Source organism: Salminus brasiliensis, chromosome 25, assembly GCF_030463535.1.
Source record: "Salminus brasiliensis chromosome 25, fSalBra1.hap2, whole genome shotgun sequence".
Classification (NCBI taxonomy): Eukaryota; Metazoa; Chordata; class Actinopteri; order Characiformes; family Bryconidae; genus Salminus; species Salminus brasiliensis.
The window spans coordinates 18,770,173-18,792,121 of record NC_132902.1 but is presented as its reverse complement, the minus strand read 5'-3'; the positions used below and the strand labels follow the sequence as shown (position 1 = coordinate 18,792,121).

Genomic DNA, 21,949 nt, shown 5'->3' with positions numbered 1-21,949 from the left:
CCCTTGCTCTTGATCCGTCTGTCTCTTGCATGCTCTTGTCCTCACTTTTTCTCACATGCTTTCTTTCACGCTCTTGCTCTCTCTCATTCTTTCACTCTCTTGCGCACTCTTGCTCTCTTGTATGCTCTTGCTGCCTCGCGCACTCTTGCTCTCCCTGAAACAATGGCAGAGTAATAAAAGGTTTATAGCAATGCTCTCCAACCCTACTCCTGGAGAGCTGCCTTCCCTTCCCATGGAGTTTGGATCCAATTACTGCCTTCAGAAGTCCTTGATTGGCTGAATAGAGTGTGTGTCAGATTTGGTTTGGAGTTCAAACCTGCAGGGCGATAGCTCTCCAGGAGAAGGGTTGGAGACCACTAGTTTAGAGGAATCTATGAATAATTGAAGTGCAGTCCAAGATGATCTGCACATGTGAGTCCCAAGCCTCTGTACAGGTTCTGTGCTTTAATCTCAATCTCTCTCTCCCCTCTCTCGCCTCTCTCTGTGCAGTCATAGCAGGCTGTTCCTCCAGTGTTAAGCTGCTGTGTGACAGTGGAGCTTCTGTCAATGCTAGTGACTTTGTGAGTATTTACACCTACACTCAGCAGCGGACCATCTCGAGGCCATAGTCATGCAAGGACTAGCGCTCTTGTCTTTATCAACAGAGAGCATAGAAAATGTGCTTTATAATTTGATGTAGTGCCTTTGATGAGGCTCATTGTATAGTTGTTAAGAGGCTTCCTGCAGCGCTAGAAACCGCTCTGGCTGTCAGTGTTAGTGACTGGGCCGTCAAGGACAATGTGCTCATGCTTAGTGACTAAAAGGTCAGGGTTTTAACTTAATACACTGGCAGCACAGACTGACATTATTCATTCATGACTTTCTATCTTAAATGAAGCTGAAAGCTTAAGGTTAACACAGGCTGCCACCTTTCTCTTGTAAAGGATTTTCTAAAGGCTAGACATCATCATCATAATATTAATAATAATTGTAATAAAATAACAATGATGTGGTTTATTTATGAAGCTCCTTGTTATTCAGATTTGGCATTATTTTGTTGTCTGTCCTGAAAAAGCCCTCATTTAACCTGTTTGTGTACAGGATGGTCGAACTCCACTGGTGCTGGCCACTCAGATGTGTCATCCCCGTATCTGTCAGCTCTTGCTGGATCGAGGAGCTGACATCAGAGTGCGAGATAAACAGTCCAAGTAAACAGACCCTGCATCTCACTAGCATGTCCTCACTTACACTCTTAAAAATAAAGGTTTCTCTGTGGTTCTTGGCTTTGACATAAGGTGCTTGTGGCGGCGGGGGGCTTATAAAACTTTATAAAAAGAATTGCTTTGAAAAATATACTACATCTGTGGGTTATTCGACTTTAGAAATACCTTATTTACAAAATCCATTCTTCAGAGAAGCAGTCATTGAAATATTCGTAAGAAAAGCCTAACGTTGCACCAGAGCATCCTTTCTGGCATCTTTATTTTGAGTGTATTTTTAACAGTCCTCAAATCTCTGGCACTGTTTAGGCTTTAAAGTGTACTCTCGTGTGTGTGTGTGTGTGTGTGTGTGTGTGTGTGCGCGTGTGTGCCCGCTCTTTCAGAACAGCATTAATCCTGGGCTGTGAGTATGCTTGCAAGGACGCTGTGGAGGTCTTGCTGAAGAACGGTGCTGATGTTACTGCTGTGGACGGCTTTGGCCATGACAGTTATCACTACGCCCGACTCAGCAAGAACCAGGAGCTTGTCAGTCTCATCAAGAGCTACCTGGATAGTGTCATGAAAGGTATTTTATTGGTCAACTCGATGACCTCAGATGTGCTTAGGGGTACTTTGAAGTTGGTTGCTAATGTTTAGAGTTTTAAGCATTGCTATGTAATGACATGCTTGCTTGGCTCATGTTCATGATTTAGTCCTTTTATTAGAAACAAGCTTAAAAACTGAACATTGATGGTCTGTCTGTCACTTTCTCACGGATCCAGATATTTGTAAAACTGAGATTTCCCTATTCTGTGTTTATTGTCAGTTTATTTTAGGGTTTATCTATTGTGTTAAGCTGTGTACTTGATTTTGTATATTACTAACCACTACTCTCATTGGCTAGAAGAGGCATGGTTTAGAGGTGTGGGTTTGTACAGCAGAGAGAAAAAGTCAGCGATGGATGCTTCAGTGCATGTCCGCACGTATCTGAACATATTTTGAACACAGTGTTGTCGTGTGGACGGGAAAATTTCTGAGCTTTATGAAAACGCTGATATCACAACTGAAAATACCCCAAATACCTCCTTACTACCTACGTCTACACACAGAAAGCACCAGATTTCAGATTTTCACAAATGAATGTGTAAATACTGTAAGTAGTGTGTAATTTGGCTCGACCCGCCATCCCTCAAAATCCGCTGAAGACAAGCGTCCAGGCTTTTTTCTGTCCTGCACCAAAGTGGTGGAACAAGCTTCCCCTGGGTGTCCGAACGGCAGAGTCGCTCGCTGTCTTCAAACGCAGACTGAAGACCCACCTCTTCCGAGAGTAGTTGGATGAATAGAGTACTATAGCTTAGAGGTATCTTTTGAATTTTTAGTCTATTCTAACTAGCTAAGGTTTTTCTTGGGTAAATAGCAAAGCACTTTGTAATTCGCTCTGGATAAGAGCGTCTGCTAAATGCCATAAATGTAAATGTAAATTTGGGATTTAACCTGTGTATTCTTCATTTTATGTGGAAGAATGTGGCGTTTTAATGTCTCTCTTTGAGGTAAAGTTGCCCCATACAGGGATAGCAATTGCCCATGCAAGTGTTTTTGTCTCTGTTTGGACAGAAATATTTTTAAAAAATGGAGAGAAGGAAATCTCCATTTAAAAAAAAAAAAAAATATCCAGATACATGTGAACAAGGCCTCAGGCAGACCCTAAGTGTTTAGCTTTTTAAGCTTGTTTGCACTAAAAGGTAACATATAGTCACTAACTCATGAGCACGAGCCAACCAAGCATCTCAGCTTCATAATGGGGATTTGCTTACCAATTAGCAGTAAGCTAATAGTGGTGAATTTTAGGATGTTGACTCATTTCAAAATTTAAACTGGTCAACAGGCCCAGAGAGTATAAACCAGAGGCATACGCTTGGTACAAAACCGCAAACATGTAGGCAACAGGTGGCAGTGTTTGAGTCCTCTACAACAGACTTTTCTACGTCCGCTATAAGCCAACCACAGCCGGCCAGACTTTCAACTAGCAAACTAATAGTGTTAAAGTTCCCACAGCTGTTAGTGGGTCCATCTCTTGTGAGGAAAGATTCTGCACCATTTTCATTGAGGTGCTTCTCAAGCCATGAATGGAGATACTCAAATGGTGTGAGTGGTGTGATTTTGACATGTCCCCTAGTGATGTATGAAATGGAGCCAAGTCTGAGTGACACATTGAATCCTGTGCTGTCAGACAAGGACAGTCCAACATAAAACTGACTGGATTGTCTTAGCTCACAGTTTGTGGGTTGGTAGGTACACCAGACAGCCAAGTCTATGTGCACAAGCACGGAAAAGCTGAGATTTTCATAATATGGGTGTCAACAGCTCAGCCCTTTGAACTGGTTGTATTTGTTGGACCTTAATCAGTATGCAGGAGCCTTGGTGGTGTTACATCAGTATGCAAGAGACTTTGATCTCCTCATTTGTATCTCAACGTCTCTGAAGTGCTGTTCAGTCTATAGAAGGCACAGCTGCGTGGTGGCAGTCTTGCATGAAGAACAGGGCTGTTATTCAATTTGATTAAATCACAGTTCTTTTAAAAATGATTCAGCACTTTTTGGAATCTTGGATTTCACCATGGATGGATTCAGTTAAGCTGTTATGACTCAATGATGAAAAATACTCTGAACACATACTTTTAACTGAAGGAAATATCCCCAGTTTTAGAGCTAGGATTGTGCTAGGAGTGCTACCAGTGCTGAGAGAGTAATTGTTGCATGGGCAACATCCTATCAAGCGAGTCTACCGCATCTTACCGCAACGTGGTTGGACAGCTGGACGCATTTGGAGAGTGCTAACTGCCACTTCTCTTACATCAACTAACAGACGCCTACGCTGACTGACAGTGTGCTGAGTGATGGGGATAGGTAGGGACACTCAGAGATATGGGGTTGAGGGAGGGCCATTTTTGAGAGCGCAAGGGCAGTGGTGCTCTCTTGGACTTCCATCCATGGGTGACCGTGGCATCACCTGGGATTGAACCTTCAATCTTCCCGATGATGGGGTTACCGCTTAGACAGCTGCGCCGCCCATTTGAATTGATCAAAAATTAGATAATGTAGTCCCTTATAATCAATAACAACATTCCAGGTTGAGACCGTCAAAACAGGTGATTCATCTGCATTATCAGTTTGTACTCACCATAATGGGGGAGGAAAGAAGTGCGGAGGAAGAGGAGGACAGTGAGCGGGAAGCAGAAGGGTGGTGGTAGGGGTGTTTGAGAAGTGGGTTGAGTCACTGAAGCAGCAGGTGATCAGGCTCTTCTGGAGAATCTGAGCCATCCAGCAGGGCCTGCCTTTCTCCCACCTGCCAGGTGTTTCAGCCTCATCCGCAGGAAACCAGGACGCGCACAGGAAACTGCAGATCAAAGCTGGGCAGGGCTCGCTTTCAGTCTGCAGGAAAAAAGGAAAGCCTTTTCAGGGCTCCATCTCCAACACAAAAACGAGGGAGTGCATTAAAGGGGTCATATGAAAGCAAGCAGCATGTAGTCTTGTTTCTGAAGTGGAATGGAGGATGTCTTGTTGTTGTTGACACTTGGGCATTTTTCAAAGCTCAATGTCCACCTCTTGTTCAGTCTGGTTCGTTTCCGCCTTCTCTTTATGTACTTTAAAAAAAACAAACAAAAAAACACATTTACCAGCACCAGACTGAAATGAGTCAATAATGGCCAGTTTTTGCTTCATAGAGGTGTGCCAGCTCAATACTGTTTGCGCAGAGTGGTTCCAGTTTGGAGGGAACCTTTCCAATAGCCACATGCCAATTAATGCAAGTGATTTAATCAAAGACGCAGCAGCATGATAAGATTCGCTAATTAAAATTTCTGACGCCTTATTACTTTGTTAGCACTTTGTATGTGTGGGTGTGTTTGTGATGTTTGCACATGTGTCTGTCTTAAAGTCTCATTAAAAAAGAGCAGTGGCTGCAGTAGCGCAATCACGCCTCTCGAGTTTCCTTTTGTGAAGTCTCCTGGCCTTGGCTGAACTGCGCTCTCATGAATACAGTCAAACGCTTGTGGCTTTGTACAGAGGAAACCGTGAAATGATAACTAACGTTTGACTTCGTCTGTATTCACAGCAAAAGAGGTGGCCAGGATGGAGCAGAAAAAGAGACAGGTACAACAATACCCTTCCACCATTGACATTCTGTTGAGGAAATACCACTGCGTTCAGTGCTCGACTGATTAGCGGAAGACGAATGTAACATCTGTATTCTTCTGCATTATGTGTCTTCCATGCAAAATTCCTCAGCTTTCTTCCCTGTCTGGATTGTTTAGCGAGTGAATTCGTTGCACGTACCGCTGTCTTTTCTTTTTCTTTTTTTTCCTCCACCACTTTGTTATGCTACCACCTGAGGCATGCCATGCAGAAGGACAGTTAGCTTAAACACCTGGGGATGGATTAGCCTGGCTTATGTCCTTCTGTGATATATTAATGAGGGCTTAGTGATAGGAGCTAATGTAATTATCGATGTAATTGTTTTCTCATTAAAACCAGCTGTGTGAACTTTCCAACTCTGGCTGCTCTTCAAACTGTTTGTATGTACACTAGATGTCCAAATGTTTGTGGACACCCCTTCTAATAAATGCATTCAGGTACTTTAGAGGCACCCATTGCTGATATAAATGTGCACATGCGCACAGCGTATCTAGTCCCTTTAGAGAAGTACTGCCAATAGAATAGGACTCTCTAGGGCAGGTAAACCAAATGCCAATTGCCAATGTTGCCCCCCCCCCAGCATTAAGCTGTGGGGCAGTGGTTCAACAGTGTTTTCAGGAATGATGGTGCTCTTAGTACTTTTAGGGTGGTTAGGGGAGTTGAGGATGAGTTGGGGCGATAATCATTCAATGTCCTAACCTCACTAATGTTCTTGTCGCTGTATGCAAACAAATTCTGACAGCAATGCTCCTCCAAAATCTAGTAGAAAGCCTTCTTTCCTGGACAGCAGAGACAGTTACTCCAGCAAAAGACATAAACTCTTTAACAATGTATTTAACGATGAATGAGCAGGTGTCCCACTACTTATGACCATATAGTGTATGTGCAAAACTACTCTTGCTGGTTATAAAGCTTGGTTTGGGTGTTTAAAGCTTGATCGTTGAGTGCCAGCACTGCGCATTAACCAAAACAGCTGATGCTCACTGCAGCGGCTGCTGCAGTGTGTCCGTTTTACAGCTCAGCACTACTGCCATCTAGTGTTGGTGAAGGAAAGTGCACTGTAACCTCTGTATCAGGACTGTCAGGAGCACAGAATAACACAGCTGCAATTATAGCTCTGTCATCTTAGCTTATATATCAGCTTATCTTGATGCAAAGTGTGTTTGTTATTCATCTGTCTGGTTATGATATGTGTGATTAAGTCACTGTTGGCAGTCATTTCCACCCGCTGAGCTGATGTTAAGTCTTCCTTCCCGTCTCTGCAGCTGTCTGTGGATGCGGCATCTGACACGTCCTCTAACAGGGATCAGATCATTCACGTAAGTGGAACGGTTTGTGCTTGTCTGTTGAACTTTGTTTGGAGGCCCATTACGAGCCCCAAAAAATCTGGTGAAGTTTGATGACTGTAATTCAGCAGTGAAGTCTCTGATGGACTCTTCAGCTGGCGAATTTACTCCACAGCTAAATGTGTAATTCTTCCCCAGGACCTGGAGAAACAAAATGAAAGCCAACAGGAAACCCTGAGGAAATATCATCAAGAACAAAGAGCTCTGCTGGACAAAGTTAACATGCTGCAACAGCAGCTCAGTCAGGTACTCCCACAAATAGACAAATGTAAATGACCAGTGCTTTAACCCTCTGGGGCCAGCAAAGACACTACCACATCATATTCAGTGTTTCTCTCAATATCTTTGTGATCATAATACAGCACAGAAGTACAGTTTCCTGAATCTCTAGAGTCTGTCTTTTCGATTGCATCCCATTGCAAGATCGACCGTGTGAAGTTACAAGGCTTAAACGGTTTCGAAACTCATCTTCTGCCTTTCGATGCATGTCTGTCATCTGTCTCTCATCTGTAATTAGTGTATTCGTGCATCTGTATGTTTTGTGTGAAACTGACTAATGGTGGATTTTGTGCATCTGTCTATGGTTTATATCAATCCAAAAAAACACAATCATATATCATTTAAACAGCGTTGTAAAGATTTACTTATGACAGTCAATTTTGTCAAAGTTCACGCCTGTTGTATCAAGTACAGTGACGGACAACACTTCTTCTCCAACTGTTTTACAAAATGTCATCAAATGTAGACATTTATTACACATTTATATACGTTGTATTCATACGTTCCACTACTGTTGTGAACCTAAGACTCTTCCTGAACCCATTTCAAGCACAAAAACAGTCATCCACTTGAATAAAATATTTTTACAAGAGATAGGACGAATTACTAAAATCAGACCCTTCACCTTTCCTAATAGAGAGAGCTGAGATAGGTCTGAACATTTTAATATGAAACATGTGGGGTATTATCTCATATGCAAGTGCCTTCAAAAGAGAATTTAAGAAGATATGCAAAAATTTTGAAAATGCCCTTAGACCCCAGAGGGTTAATGGGTCCTAGAAGCTGGCTATCCTGAGGTGCCCTACTGAGATAGTAGAATAACTTTTACTAGCATGAATCTGTCAAAGTAGCTTCTTAATGGCTGTGACTTTTGATTTTGGTGCTGTAATTATTATTCATTATTGAATGTCTTCTCTTATTTTCATCTCTTTCGCAGGAAAAATCGGCGGTGGAGGACATTAACAAGGAGGTAATTTGTGTGCTTTGTAGGTCTCATCTTCTTTAAAGCATTCAGGAAAGAGAGAAATATGATTTTTTTGAGCTCCCTCTCACTTTGACCCCTGTGTGGTATTCAGAGGGAACAACTAAGGCTCCTTCTGTCAGCCAGAGAGAAGGAGGATGGAGCCAGGGCTACAGAGACCGTGAAGGTTCAGCTCCGAAGCCATCTGGTGAGTGGACAGCCAGCGCAAATAGATGCAGCGTGCTCATGCTCATCAAAGCGTGGGTACCCTTGTTAGAACTACATCCAACCTCTAACGATGATCAAAGTTTGTGAATTTAATTATTAAATCTGCATGTTTTTATTTGCCAGGGTGATTACGCGGGTCAGTCTGTGATTAAAGGTGAGTTTGTCCTGTAAAAAATGGCAGTGACATGGTTTAACAGGCCTCCTGCTGAGATTGAGTGATATCAGGAATTTATTTGCATGAACTAATGAGGTGAGGATTGTAATTGACCTTTTTCTTCCATGCAGGGAAAGAAAATATCCTTGTCAGGCAATCTCACAGTCTGGATTCGGCTCAGGTAAAACATTTGTGAGGTTCCGGTCTTCTGTACATTGATAGTGCCTTGAATTTTAGGCTGTGTGTGTTTTGTTTTAACCACATATTAATCATAATTTAGATATTAACTGAAGAATTTTAGAGAAGTTACTTACAGGTATATTAACTTGTCTGTTCAGTAATTTACTGCTCCTGTCTGTGGGTATGACCCTGTACACTGTATCCAGTCTCAATGTCAGTAGCATTAAGCTTAAGGGCAATACAGCCTTCCATCTCATTTCATTCTGTCACCTCTATCTCCTGTGCTGGGACAGATGGTTTTATAATTTCTGGGCTTAAATCTATGAGGGGATTTTCTCCTTTTGGGATCAGCTTTTTCAAAATGGAATTTTCTTGCATTAAAGACATTTTATTGTGGTTCTCATCCACCACAGATGTATCTTCTTTCCCCCAGTAAACCCATTTTCTAAACCAGCTTAAGGATGTATGGACTGTGTTGAAATTTGGTATGTGTTTTAGAGTAGGTGTCCTTCAAAATTATGAATGCCCAGAATAGGGCTGCAAAATGTTGGAAAAGACTTGCATTGCATTTTCCCCCTGCAATTATATATTGTGCTATTTAACGTTTAAAAAAAAATCTACAGGAATTTTCACCAGACATCGCAGGGTTCTCACTTCTGTTGGTTATCTGTTAGCAGGTAATTTAGTTTCTGGTCGACCCAAAACAAATGGCACAGTCCAGCTCTAAGGTGTTTTACTGTGTTTCTCAGTACCAAAACTCTAAAAGAATTTCCCCCAAGCACAGGCTAAGATCTTAATGGATCCAGGCAATCCCAACAGTAGAGGTTCCCAATTTTTGAACAAATGACGGAGAGCTGTTAAATTTTATTTTTTGAAAGTTACGTCTTTAGTCGTCAATTTGCAGAAAGCGATGCTGGTTGATTCATGCTCTGAGGTGGTGCTGTACTCTGCCGTTTTTCTTTTCCACACGGCTTGAAACAGATGTAAACAGCCAGAATGAGGAGAACGTCAATAACAATTCAAATGTATCTTTAGCATATGACAATAACTTAATGTTTCCACCACTCCCTGGTTAATGCAAACATTTATTATTCAGTTCAGTTCAGTTTAGATTTATGAATATAGCACTTTTATAGGCTTTAATAATATTTAGTCTTTTATATATATGAGTTAGAATTGAGCCGTCCTAATTTTGTCTAAATAGAAAGATAAAAAATCATTGCTTGAGATATGAGGACGATACTGTGTTTTAAAACTGGATGCGACTTTACCTGCTTTCTTTTTTTCTCTTAACTGCATCAGAGTGTGAAAAGGGTCCATTATCCAACATGGCATGATATTAATAATGCACTCTGTGGATCCAAGATTGTAATGAAGTAAATGATATTGGGCAGATATTTGCCTCTGGTAAATATGTCATGGGAAATGAGAGCAGTGTGAATTTTCCTTTTGTATTGAACAGCAAAAAAAAAAAAACATGACTTGTTTAATTAATTATGTCTTATGTGATATTGCACATCCTGTTGGGATGAAGGCATGCTGTTGACTGTGTAGGTGTGTTTTTATAAAGTTGATTGAGGCTCTGTTTTCAGAGAGCAAGCCCTATCAATTTCTCCTTCAACGTTGATCTTGCTTTCTCTCTGTCTGTGCAGATTTTACAGCCTCCACTTTCGTCTCGTTCCGTTTCCCGGCCTTTGGAGCTTTCTCACCCAGGGACCCCAAGTGAAGTGGACACTCTACGGCAGGAGCTGAGCTCTGCCCGTAAGAAACATGAGACTTTCCAGGAAGATGCAGCCCGCCTGCAGGCAGCACTAGCTCGAAAGCACAAGGAGTGCGAGGAGCTGGCCAAAAGCAGGGACTTGGCCAAGCACGAGGCAGACCGGCATATCCAGGAGCTGGAGGGGGCTCTGGAAGAAGTACAGAAAAGGATGTTGGACTCTGAGGCCAAGGTCAAGCAGTTGCAAGCACATGTGGTGGCCGTGAAGGAGCACCTTGGCAACCAGATGGTCGACGATCTTAAGGCTCAGCTTGGCGAGGTCAAGGCCAAATATGAGGGTGCTTCAGCTGAGGTTGGCCGGGTCAGGAACCACCTGAAGCATAGCGAAAAAGCCCTGGAAGAGTACAAGAAGAGTGAGGGGCTCCTGGCCCAAGAGGCAGAGAGGCTCGCAGCCGAACTGAATGCAGTGAAAAAAGCACGGGAGGAGATGGCTGAAACTCTATTAGAAAGGGAGGCTCGAATTAAAGAAGCAGAGGCCCGTCTAGTGGCCGTGGTGCCTGGGGAGAAGTTTGACAACATGAAGAACCTGTTGACCAATGCAGTGGACGAGAAGGAAAGGCAGCTGGCTGAGCTGAGGGAGGACTATGATCGCGTGCTGGAGGAGGTGGCAGAGCTCCACAGGGAGGTGGGCAGTCGAGATGTCATCCCATTTGAGGAACACGAGAGGGTCAGGGCAGCCCTGGAGGAGCAGGACGCTGTCCTGAAGAAGAAGCTGGCTGACGTCACCTCCAAGTGCCAGTCACTGATCTGTGAGGTGGAACAGGGCGAGGACGAGAGGGAGCTTTTACAGGAGGAGCTCCATGAGCTCACACAAAATCTCCAGACAAAGTATGTTCTTGTTGACACTCATGAGGAAATGAAGAGGTCTCTGGAACTTGCCATGGAAGAGCTGAAGGAGCAGTTGGAGGAGACTGAAGAGCGGCTAAAGAGGATCCAGGAGGAGAAGGTCTCTCTCTCTGAGAATGTAAATAACATAAGGAGCACTCACATGCCTCGTGAAAAGTACGACAGTGAGGTGGCTGCACTGTCCTCTCGCAGTGCACAGCTGGCAAAGGACCTAGAGGGACTTCAGAGGAAGTTTGAGGAAAAGGTGAAGGAGCTTGAGATTGTGGCATCTGAGAATGCAGAACTGAAACGCAGCATGGAAGAAGAGTTTGTCAAGAAGGAAGTGCATGAGCAAGTGCGGACAGAGTTGGGTCAAGCTTTGGAGAAAGCCAAGGTTGAAATTGCCAAGTTGGAGGAAGATGGAAGGGTCAGGGAGGAAGAGCTGAGGAAGGTAAAAGAAGGAAGTGCCAAGTTGAAGGAGGAGTTTGAGAATGTGCAGGAGAAACTGGAAAAGGACTATGTCAGCCTCGATGAACACAAGGCAGTGACAGGCAAGCTAAACAGTGCTTTAGTTGAGGCAGATAAAAGAACCGAAGCGGCCTTCTCCAAATGTCAGTCTGTTCAAGAAGAGAATGTTAAACTTCACAAAGAAATTGAAGCCCAGAAGAAAGAATTGGACACAATTCAGCAAGCTATTCACTCCACGTTTGTGCCACTGGCCACTGTGGAGGAAAAAGAGAAGAATTTTGATTCTGCTCTGAAAGACCTGCGAGAGAAACTAACTGAAATGCAGGAGAAATATGACCACTCTATGGCTGATATTGAAAGTCAGAGACAAGAGAAGGAAGCTGTGAAATTAGAGATGGCATCTGTGCAGCAGAGACTGGAGGCTAACTTTGTGTCCAGTGAGAAATGCAGGGAGGTGGAGGACAACTATAAAGGTCAGGTGGAGTCGTTGAGTCTGAAATTGGTGGAGCTGGAGCAACAGTGTATGGAAGTGACCGTACAGAGAGCTGAACTGGAAGAACAGAATGCACTGTGCACAGCTGAAATCCAGAACCTCCAGCAGCGTCTGGAGTGCGAGTTTGTACAGCTGGAGCAGTTTGAGGCCACGCAGAGCTCACTGGAATCCAACTTGCAGGAAGCACAGGCTGAGTGTGAACGGCTCAGAGAGTCCTACAATCTGGAGGTCCAGCGCGTCCAGGAGTTGGAGAGGGAGCTGGAGAGCCACAGTAACCGTAACGGCCAGACAAGAGAGACCTTGGAGAGGGAGTTGACCGAACTCCGTCTGGCCTTAAGGGAGGAGGAGGAGACCAGTGCCCAGAGGGCCGAGGACGTGGCTACCCTGCAAACGGAGCTGCTTAGAGCCACACACACATTGGATGACCTTCGCAGCCATGAAGGTCAAGTGGCCGAGCTTCGTGCAGAGAAGCAGAGACTGGAGGAAGAGGTGAGCGGGCTCAGCAGTCGGCTACTGGGCTTGGAGGATCAGTGCGAGGAGCTCTACAAGGAGCTAGCTCTGGCCAGAGATGGTGAAAGCAGGGCACGGACAGAGACCGAAAACCTTCAGGCCAAAAGCACCTCCATCGAGAAAGAGATCAGAGAGCTTAAAGAGAGATATGATGACTCACTCAGTACCATCGGAAATTTGCAGAAGAGGATTCAGGCTTCCTCAGAGCAGACAGAGGCCAAAGACAAAAAAGTAAGGATTAGATTGTGGGGCAGTTTAGTTTGAACTTTATACTTATCAAAAGTGCTTATTGTTTTTTAGGCCTGTGTCTTTATTAGATTCTAAAATGTAGAGGCTTTAAAATTCACCACTTATGATTTGCCAGTTTACAACTTTTCTTTTATCTGTAGAATTATTTAGGCTGTGTTTGTTACTCTGCTTTTGAGATGGATGTGTAAGATCTGATGTGTACAAGTTCTGATTGGCTGGCCTGCCAGCAAGCTTTGATTGCCAATTACTTTTGAAATACTGGTCTTGCATGCATAATAAACTCTCCAGACAAAAAAAATGGGTAAAAGGTTAGGTGGTAGTAACTTTAGGGTCCTGCAGCTGGCGTTTGCATGTGTGTTGGGGTTCTTAGCGAGAGGTGGTGGTACAGTAAATGTCTCGCTGGGTGGAAAAATGGGTCACAAAGCAGATGCCTGGTAATGCCTGGCAAAAAGCAGTAATTTCATTTGGTTGTGCCAAGGGCTACAATGTGAAGGAAATAGCTGAATCTGCAAGTGTACATTCATATGGGTCCACCAGCAGTGGCATTGTACACATCAGACACATCAGAACTGTGTCTGAAAGATGAAAATGAGCCCAGGGAGCTTGTATTCAGATTTTCTTTGGTCGAAGGTATGTGTAACTGCCAAACCTAAATATATTCATCCCTCATACAGTACTAATTTGTCCCAGTTGTGTTTGCACAAGGTAATGGAGGTTTCTGAGTTGGTCTGAGCCATTAGAAATGAACATTTTCTACATTTCAAATGCATATGTAGAAAATGTATTCAAATAAAACGACCACTGAAGAGAGTACCTTTCAATTACCCACATTATATCTGTTTGTGTTTAAACAAGGCTTTGAAAGAAAATAGTACACCCATGTACAGACATAGTACATCCAATGCATAATCACCAAAAAAAACGAAGTATCTATCTGGCAAGAGGAGGAACATGATGTGCAGATAATATTTATGCACCCTCATGGTCCCCGTAAGACATCCAGTTGGCCTGGCAGAGGGTCTTTTGGGTCTCTCTGATGCGCATCGTGAACATCACTACCTTTCTACATTAACTTGCAGACACTGTAACGTCTGTCTGATGGAGTAGATCAAACTATGAATACTGTATTATTCAGACTCTTCCAGAGGACGCTCTTGCACCGTTTTCAGCCTTTGGCATTTTGGATACTGCACTTTTGTTTAATAGTTAACTGGCCACTGCAGAATTGGATAAATGCTAAATACCTTGTAGGCATTACACAAAAAAACTTGTATCTTCAAAAAGGCCACTTTACCAAAGAGGAAAAAAAAAATTTTAATGGGAGTAAACATAAAATATTTGATTACATGTATTTTAGAGCATTTCTAAGGGCCCATTCTTTCAGACAGTTGCCAAAAATGCACACAGATTAAAATAATTAATATTTTTTCCATCAAGGACTTAAGTGTTATTAAATGAGTAGCTATGTTACACATCTAAAGCTGAAGACTCATTCCTACACTACAGAAACGAATGAAGACGGTAACCTTTTTTTCCATAATGAATCATTAGTAGCAGATTATTGGAGCTGTTTATATCTACAGTTTATATTCAACATGTGCTTGAATCCATTCAGTTAAACCAGACTAATTACATTGATTGAAATGACGTGTAGTTCTTTAAGCACTGATGTTATAAAAAATAAATAAAATAAAAGCATATTGTGTATGATAAAATATCAGCATATAGCTCACCCCACCTATTACGGATATATCCAGATGTTCCAAAAACTGGTTAAGGCAGCTTTACCCATACCATTGTTTATGTCTCTCTTACTGTGTCCTGACAGGTTTCTGATTAATTCCAGGGCAAAATTAAGAAAAATCCAAAATTGTTTTGATAAAAGTTGGTAAATGTTACACTAACCACTAAAAGGCGTTCCTTTTTTTCAGATAGTCATAAACCTTTATTTGCCATAAAATCAACCTGTTCTTGGAATACTAGTACATTTTAAGTGTATGTGTGTCTGTGTGTGTTTCAGATCACAGAGCTGTTGGCGGATGTGGAGAGACTGAAGCAGGCCCTGAATGGACTGTCCCAGCTGGCCTACACTGGCAACACGCCCAACAAGAGACACACACAGCACATTGACACACTCCAGGCACAGGTCAAGAGCCTCCAGCAGCAGCTGGCTGTGAGTAGCTCTCCCCACTAACCGCTTCTAATGTGCCTGTCTGAGCCTTGAAATACTCTGTCACATCACACTGAGCATTTTCCCCCAGCCTTCACAATGAAACATATAATGTGATTATGAACCAGGCCTGAAGTGAGATGATTGATTACATTGCAAAGGAATGTGGAAATAAGCCTGTCTGTGGGTACCAGTTGGAATTTGTCCTAAGCTTCCCATAATGCACGTAAAGTTGAAGAATTATACTTCATTAAAATTTCTGCCACACACAGACTAAAACGCTTTATAACCTTGCCATTGAAAACCCTCTGGCATTCAAGTCTTATACTGTGTGACTGAATATGAGTCACTAGTGTGAAACTGGGGCAGGAAAAGACCAGAAGGATGGCTTTCTCTCAGAGCTGGGTTTCAGCAGAAATGGGATTTATAAAAAAAAAAAAAAAAAAGCAGGGAAAAGTAGATTCCACGCATTTCCAACCTTATATTAAATTATGGTTGTAATTTGTTGAGTTCGGGCCATTAATGAAGCTGGACGTGGTGGGGATGGATGTCAAAGGGCTTGTATACTACATTTTTCATGAATCCCCCCAACCCCTTTAAATTGGGCAAACACTGTTATTTTTTTACATGATCACTTTTCATCCTGTCCTCATCAAAAGGGTTATTGGCATGTATGAATGACTGTTCATATATCAAAAACAGCCAGCTGAAACCCCTTTTTTTAAACTACAATATTAATTAATTTGGCCAAACAGCTCCTGGCCTTATATATAATATACTAATATATAAAATACACTTTATGGACAAAAGTCTTGGGACACACCTCGTAATCATTGAATTTGTGTTTCACCTATGGTATTCAGTCTAATTGCCACAGGGTATAAAATTATGCACCTAGCCATGTAGTCTGCCTTTCCACACATTAGTGAAAGAATGGGTGGTTTTAAAGAGCTCCAGCAAGATGCTGTAATAGGAGGGTAAGTGGAAGTGTTCAGCAATCATAGCAACTCAGCTGTAAAGTGGCAGACCATGAAAAGTTACAGAGCGATGCATAGTGCATAAAAGTCTCAGACACTCTGCTGACTTAATAACTGCAGAGCTCCAAACCTGCTGTCCGAGCTGCAAAAGGGGGTCGACTCTATATTAATGCCAAAGGATTTAGAATGATGCGTCGTAAAAGCTAATAATAGGTGTAATCAGCCTTTTGTTGTTTTCCATTTTTTTCATAATTGAAAAATAGTGACAACTGACCAATGGTAAATGAACCAATAGAAATGCTCCAAAATGACACAACTTCTATTAAGAAGGCTGTTTTTTTTATTATTATTATTATTCTCCTGTAAAGTTGCCATTTTGGAGATACAAGGTTTCTGAATGAACACTACACTATAATTTACTGTATTATAGTATACTTTACTATATTGTATACTAATGTAATATCGCAGCCAACATGTGGGTCTCACATGGGTGAAATGTGGGCTAGGTGGGTTCTTGGTAGGTATGGGCTCTGAGTGGGTTTGTATATGTTGTTGCTGGGACCTAGTTGGGCTTCCCAAATGGGCCCCATCGTTACAGCCCACCCTAATCTCACATGGGTCCCGTCTAGGCCTCAAATGCAGTGTACAATCCAGATGGGGCCCATGTTTAACCCTTCCTGGTCTCAACACTGACCCTTGTGGGCATCCATATGTGAGGCCAACATGGAACCCATGGACAAAATGTTCATGCATGCAGGCCCCACATGGACATTATCTGGCATAATATTTGGCAGTGCCTGGCTTTGACATCTTAAAAACAGGCTGTTTTACTGTACTACTTTTATTTGTGTTTTAAAAATTGAGGAAAAAAGTTTTTCTGTGATGTGGACTTTTCGAAACTGGGTTTTCGTGCCATGTAGGATCAGTTGCTGGGACAGAAGTAGTTAGAAAGGCAGACTTCTAACAGTGAGGGAGAAAGAAAGGAGGCGTCCTGCTGCTCCCAGCTGCCTCAGACATGAGAATAATAAAGTTCACTCAATCTCTCACACACTCACTCTTTCTGTCTCACACTCGCACAGGCTGGCCCAGTTGCAACTATTTCTTTTGTTAAGGTTTAGAGACTGACGCGCATGTAGAATAGAGAGCTGTCTACTTATAATGGGTTAGCTACCCTGGCTGTCGTCTATTTTTAATTTATTAGATTTTTTTGCTTTTACAGGATGCTGAGAGGCAACATAGAGAGGTGGTTTCAATTTACCGAACTCATCTCCTGAGCGCTGCACAGGTAATTGTGTGTGGGTGCATGTGTGAATGACTGTTTTGTGAATGTGACCGTATCTGTCCATACAAGTGCACTGCCAACAGTTACTATTTTCATCTCCAGTATTCAAATGTATCCAAACATTCCAGGTCATGTTCCTTGATCCTCAGATACCAGTGTTTGGGCCAAAAGGGTTGTCTGGAGTGATGCTGTAGAACAGGACTATTCAGTCCTATCTACAAAGAGCCAGAGAAGCATCTGGATATATAAAAAAATAAAAAGCCACTGATCAACCAAGTAGACAAGGTGTATTCTGGCTTGTTTGGGAGAAGATCTACAGCCAGACCTGCTCTTTGTGGATAGGACTGGACACCACTGCCATAGCAGAACACTCTTTGGTTCCTTTCAATAGAGCTTTTCATCCTAAACAACGCCAACATCTGTAGCATATCACCAGTAGCGTTTAGGGAGCTTGGCAAATGGTCTTGTCCAGAACTGCTTACACTTTTAAATAAAGTTACAGAGAGATGTGCTGCATTAGGAACCTTGGGTTATGACTATTAATGGTGTAAAACCGTGTTAGAATGGTGTGATAAACAGGAGCTCATTTGATCAGTTGTTTGAAGACTGGAAACGACTGCTTAACCAGGTAGACTCCTCATTGGGTTGAAAATCTACAGCGAAGAGCTTGAATACCACTGCCACAGAAGAATCTTCTTTGGTTGCTGTTTAATAGAAGAATGTGTTTCATCTTAAACTGCAGTGTATTTATGGTGTTTGGTAGAAGCTCTTATCCAGAACCGTTTATAATTTTATCATGTTACCCAAGGTACATCAAGTAACAAGGACACTCCCAAGGAAATGTCTATTTGAAAGATTCCTTTGAGAATCAAATGTGGTCTTGCTACGGCATCACTCCAGAGAACGCCTGCTCTTTCTTAGCTATGCTGGTTGTACAGCGAGAGGAGCGTTATTTGAGGAGTGAGTCACCCTTTTAGCTTAAAAAGTGCCTGAAACCGAATTCACTCCCACTGACTAACTGATTGCTTATTTGCTTTCATTTTGCAGGGTCACATGGACGAAGATGTCCAAGCTGCCTTGCTGCAGATTATCCGAATGAGGCAGCAGTTTGTGTGCTAAAACCCGGTCCAAAGACACCACTGACTCAAATCCATTGTTCCTCTGTAGGTTTACAATAAGACAAAGCTATGCCCTGGTTCAGTCAGAAAGCATTCAAGGCATTAGAAATGTCCTCCCCCGTGTGGTACAGTGAGCTTCAGTAGAATCAATGCCTGTTAATGCTTGGTAGTGATTAGGAGCATTGGTCTTGGCAGTAGCAGTTGCAGAACTGTTGCTAAGAACTGCTGTAATTGGGCCTACTTTAATCCTTCTTTATAGTGATGGTAAATCACCAGCAGAGCAGTGCTTTAACTCTGTGTCAATGAACGTCAGACAGTGGCGTTATATTTTTGACTGACACTAATAATTCATTGTGCTGCAGGCCACGTGAATGCTAGCTAGCCTCCACAGAGGTTTATGCTGGAGGGTTTTGTGGTGTTCACAGATTAATGGAGTCTCATATATCTCCTCTTTTTCCTCACAACGGAAAGGCCTGAAGCCTAACACTGATAATGTCCATATTCCCTAGTCCTGGCCTCTATAGCTAGTTATTTCAGACCATTTGTCTGTGCTGTAAAACTGCTGTCAAGGAGCAGGTCTCCTACCCCTGTAGAAAAAGGGTACTGGGCACAAAAAATAACTTACTAAGGTCCAAAACATACAACCGTACATGCTTTGCTTAGCATCTGCTTTAGTGGCCTCTGACAGGGCATCAAAAAAAGTGAACGCTGGATTTGAGTCAGTGAGTGCTGATGGCACTGGGTAAATTGGGACACAGCCCTGACCACCGCCAAGCAATCAGAGATGCTGCTCCCTTTTCAGCCCCAAGCTTTCTGTTACCTGGATAATACTGCCCTCTTGTGGTGTGACTTGGCTGGCCAAGTTTTTAAGACATTAGCTCTTTGTGGTTCGTTTGGCTGTGTAGGAGATATGGCGCATTTCAGACTGTTCTTTAATGCCTCCTAAAATCTGATTTTTACCACGGCTTTGTACTACTTTTGATTAATGATGGCCATGTTTATGGTAATACTATTCAGCAGGACTGGACTAGAATGGCACAATACCTATCCAAGGTACAGAACATTTTAGATTTTCGTATTTTTCATTTTATGTCTCATTTTCTTTTCTCCCTCTGAACTAGTAAAGTGCATCTAGAAGCAACCTGGTGTTCTTATAGCTGTTAATCCTATAGCCTAATCACTGAAGTTAAGCTGGCATCTTAATGCTGAGTTTCGTAGCACATCTACATTTTGTTTCTAAGCTGATTGGTTCTGCCAATAATAATAATTTATTGCATAAACGGCTACTGATTTCTATTAACTTATATGAACTAAGGCTTTGGTATTCTACTGGGATTACAACATGTCATAGCATTATCCTAACTGTAAATCATGTATTTCTGCTTTAAGGATCTTCAGGTAGTTTTTCATGCTATATGGGCTTTTCTTTTTCTTTTTGTTGTTTTTGTTTTATGAATTAGTCAAACTAACAATAAAAGTGCCTACTTTAGACTACAATGTCTCCGACTGGTGATTCTAATTGGGGGAGTTCAGCAGGTTCTACATGTCCTAGGCTTTTTTTGGACATTAGCCCAGGAGCGCTCAAAACTCTTAAGGTCATAATTTGATGAAAAATCCTATTTACAGTTTTCCCCTCAACCCAAACCACGTCTCAATCACCACATTGTTAAAATACGTCAAGCTGTTTTGTTGGTAAGTAATTGCAGATAGACTTGCTTATGTGATTTGACACAATCACTGTAGCATTGTAGCTCCATTAAAAGCAAATAAAGCCAAACTTGGCCACTGTTTTTAGGTGTGGGGGGGAACATGTACATTTTACTCTGGATCTGGGCTTAGGACATCTTCCCTAAAGAATCAGCTACCCTGCAGGTGTGTAAGGTATACAGATGGTCCATCATGTACATTTGGTTGAAAGAATCCAGATTAATATCCGGATACGTGTGGACTGGGCTCGAGTCTCTCTGTATCGGTCAGATTTAAATTCAAGGCACCAGTATATGTCCAAATGTTTGTGGACAACCCTTTTAATACTTTAGCTGCTTTAGGTTGCACCTATTGTTGAGATAGACGTGAAAATGTACAGCTTGTCTAGTCCCTGAAGTATAGGACTGGGCAAGACTCCTAACTCCTAAGGCAGTGGTGGCTCAGCGGTTAGAGCGCCGGGCTATCGATAACAGGGTTGTGGGTTCGATTCCCGGTCTCGGCAAGCTGCCGCTGTTGGGTCCTTGAGCAAGGCCCTTTACCCTCTCTGCTCCCCGGGTGCTGGAGTTGGCTGCCCACCGCTCTGGGTGTGTGTGTACTCACTGCCCCTAACACATGTGTGTGTGTGAGTGTGTGTTCACTACCAGATGGGTTAAATGCGGAGGACACATTTCGCTGTACAGTCCACACTGTACAGTGACAAATACGTGCACCTTTACCTTTACCTTAACACTACATTGGCCCACCTCTGTAATATGAGTAACCTTGTAAGTCGCTCTGGATAAGAGCGTCAGCTAAATGCCGTAAATTTAAGTAAACATGAACCTACAGGCACCATGTGCCAGGTTGCTAGAGTGGTATAAAGGGTCCCAGCATTGAGCTGTGGAGCAGTGGAACTGTGCTCTCTGGAGTGATGGATGGTGCTCCATCCAATACTTTTTGAGTTGGGGGATGCAGTGATGGTCATCCAACATTCTGAACTCACTAATGCTTTTGTCATTGAAAACAATCAAATCCCAGGACACTATTTTTATACCCTTAATATCAGATAAAATGGTGAATGAGTAGGTGTCCCAATACTTTTGTCCATATAACAGGTTTATTAGCATGAATGTATTGTGGGTAATATTTCCAAAGCGACAATAATTAAAATAACTTGACTGTGGTGACTGATGTGGTGATACGGCTGTGGTCGGTGCGCTGCAGTGTGCGCTCCAGGGTGGTGCTGCCCAGATGAACTGGTACCTGTGTGTCTAGGCCTTTTCTGGAAGACTTCAGAAAAGCAGTTTTGGCAGTACTGCTCCAGCAGGTCCAGGTGCTGCTGACGCCTCTGTGCATTCAGAACCAGACACACTTGGTCATCTACATGCAGCAGGAACTTCACTTCGTGCTGTCCCAGCTGCACTGCTGATTTATTAATGGAGAGATTAAACAGTGGTGGACTCGGACTGCAGCTCTGCCTCACTCCTGTTTTAACAGAAGAACTTCTCTCTCTCACCTTCTTTCTCTCTTGTGCTCTCTCGCTCCCTCTCACTAAATCTCTCTACCTCTCTCCCTTCCTCTTCTGTCTCTCTACACCTCACCCCCTTGATTTCTTTCTCTCTCTCTCTCTCTCTCTCTCTCTCTCTCTCTCTCTCTCTCTCTCTCTCTCTCTCTCTCTCCCACCCTTCCTCTTCTATCTCTCTTCTCCTCATCCCCCTTGATTCTCTCTCTCTCTCACCCTCTTTCTCTTTTGTGCTCTCTCGCTCCCTCTCACTAAATCTCTCTACCTCTCTCCCTTCCTCTTCTATCTCTCTACATCTCACCCCCTTGATTTCTTTCTCTCTGTCTCTCTCTCTCTCTCTCTCCCACCCTTCC

At 42.8% G+C, this 21,949-nt stretch overlaps 1 protein-coding gene across 1 annotated transcript; it reads left to right on the top strand.

Annotated features, from left to right (window-relative positions):
- Positions 1-499: 499 nt before the first annotated feature.
- On the top strand, positions 500-19,885 carry uacab (uveal autoantigen with coiled-coil domains and ankyrin repeats b). Its single transcript, XM_072671681.1, has 14 exons — positions 500-560; positions 1,081-1,187; positions 1,583-1,764; positions 5,292-5,329; positions 6,637-6,690; positions 6,856-6,963; positions 7,934-7,966; positions 8,073-8,165; positions 8,309-8,339; positions 8,471-8,520; positions 10,172-12,823; positions 14,862-15,014; positions 17,208-17,273; positions 18,318-19,885. The coding sequence occupies exons 2-14, from the start codon at positions 1,114-1,116 to the stop codon at positions 18,387-18,389; spliced, it is 3,606 nt and encodes a 1,201-aa protein (XP_072527782.1). The 5' UTR covers positions 500-560; positions 1,081-1,113; the 3' UTR covers positions 18,390-19,885.
- The last annotated feature ends 2,064 nt before the right edge of the window (positions 19,886-21,949 follow it).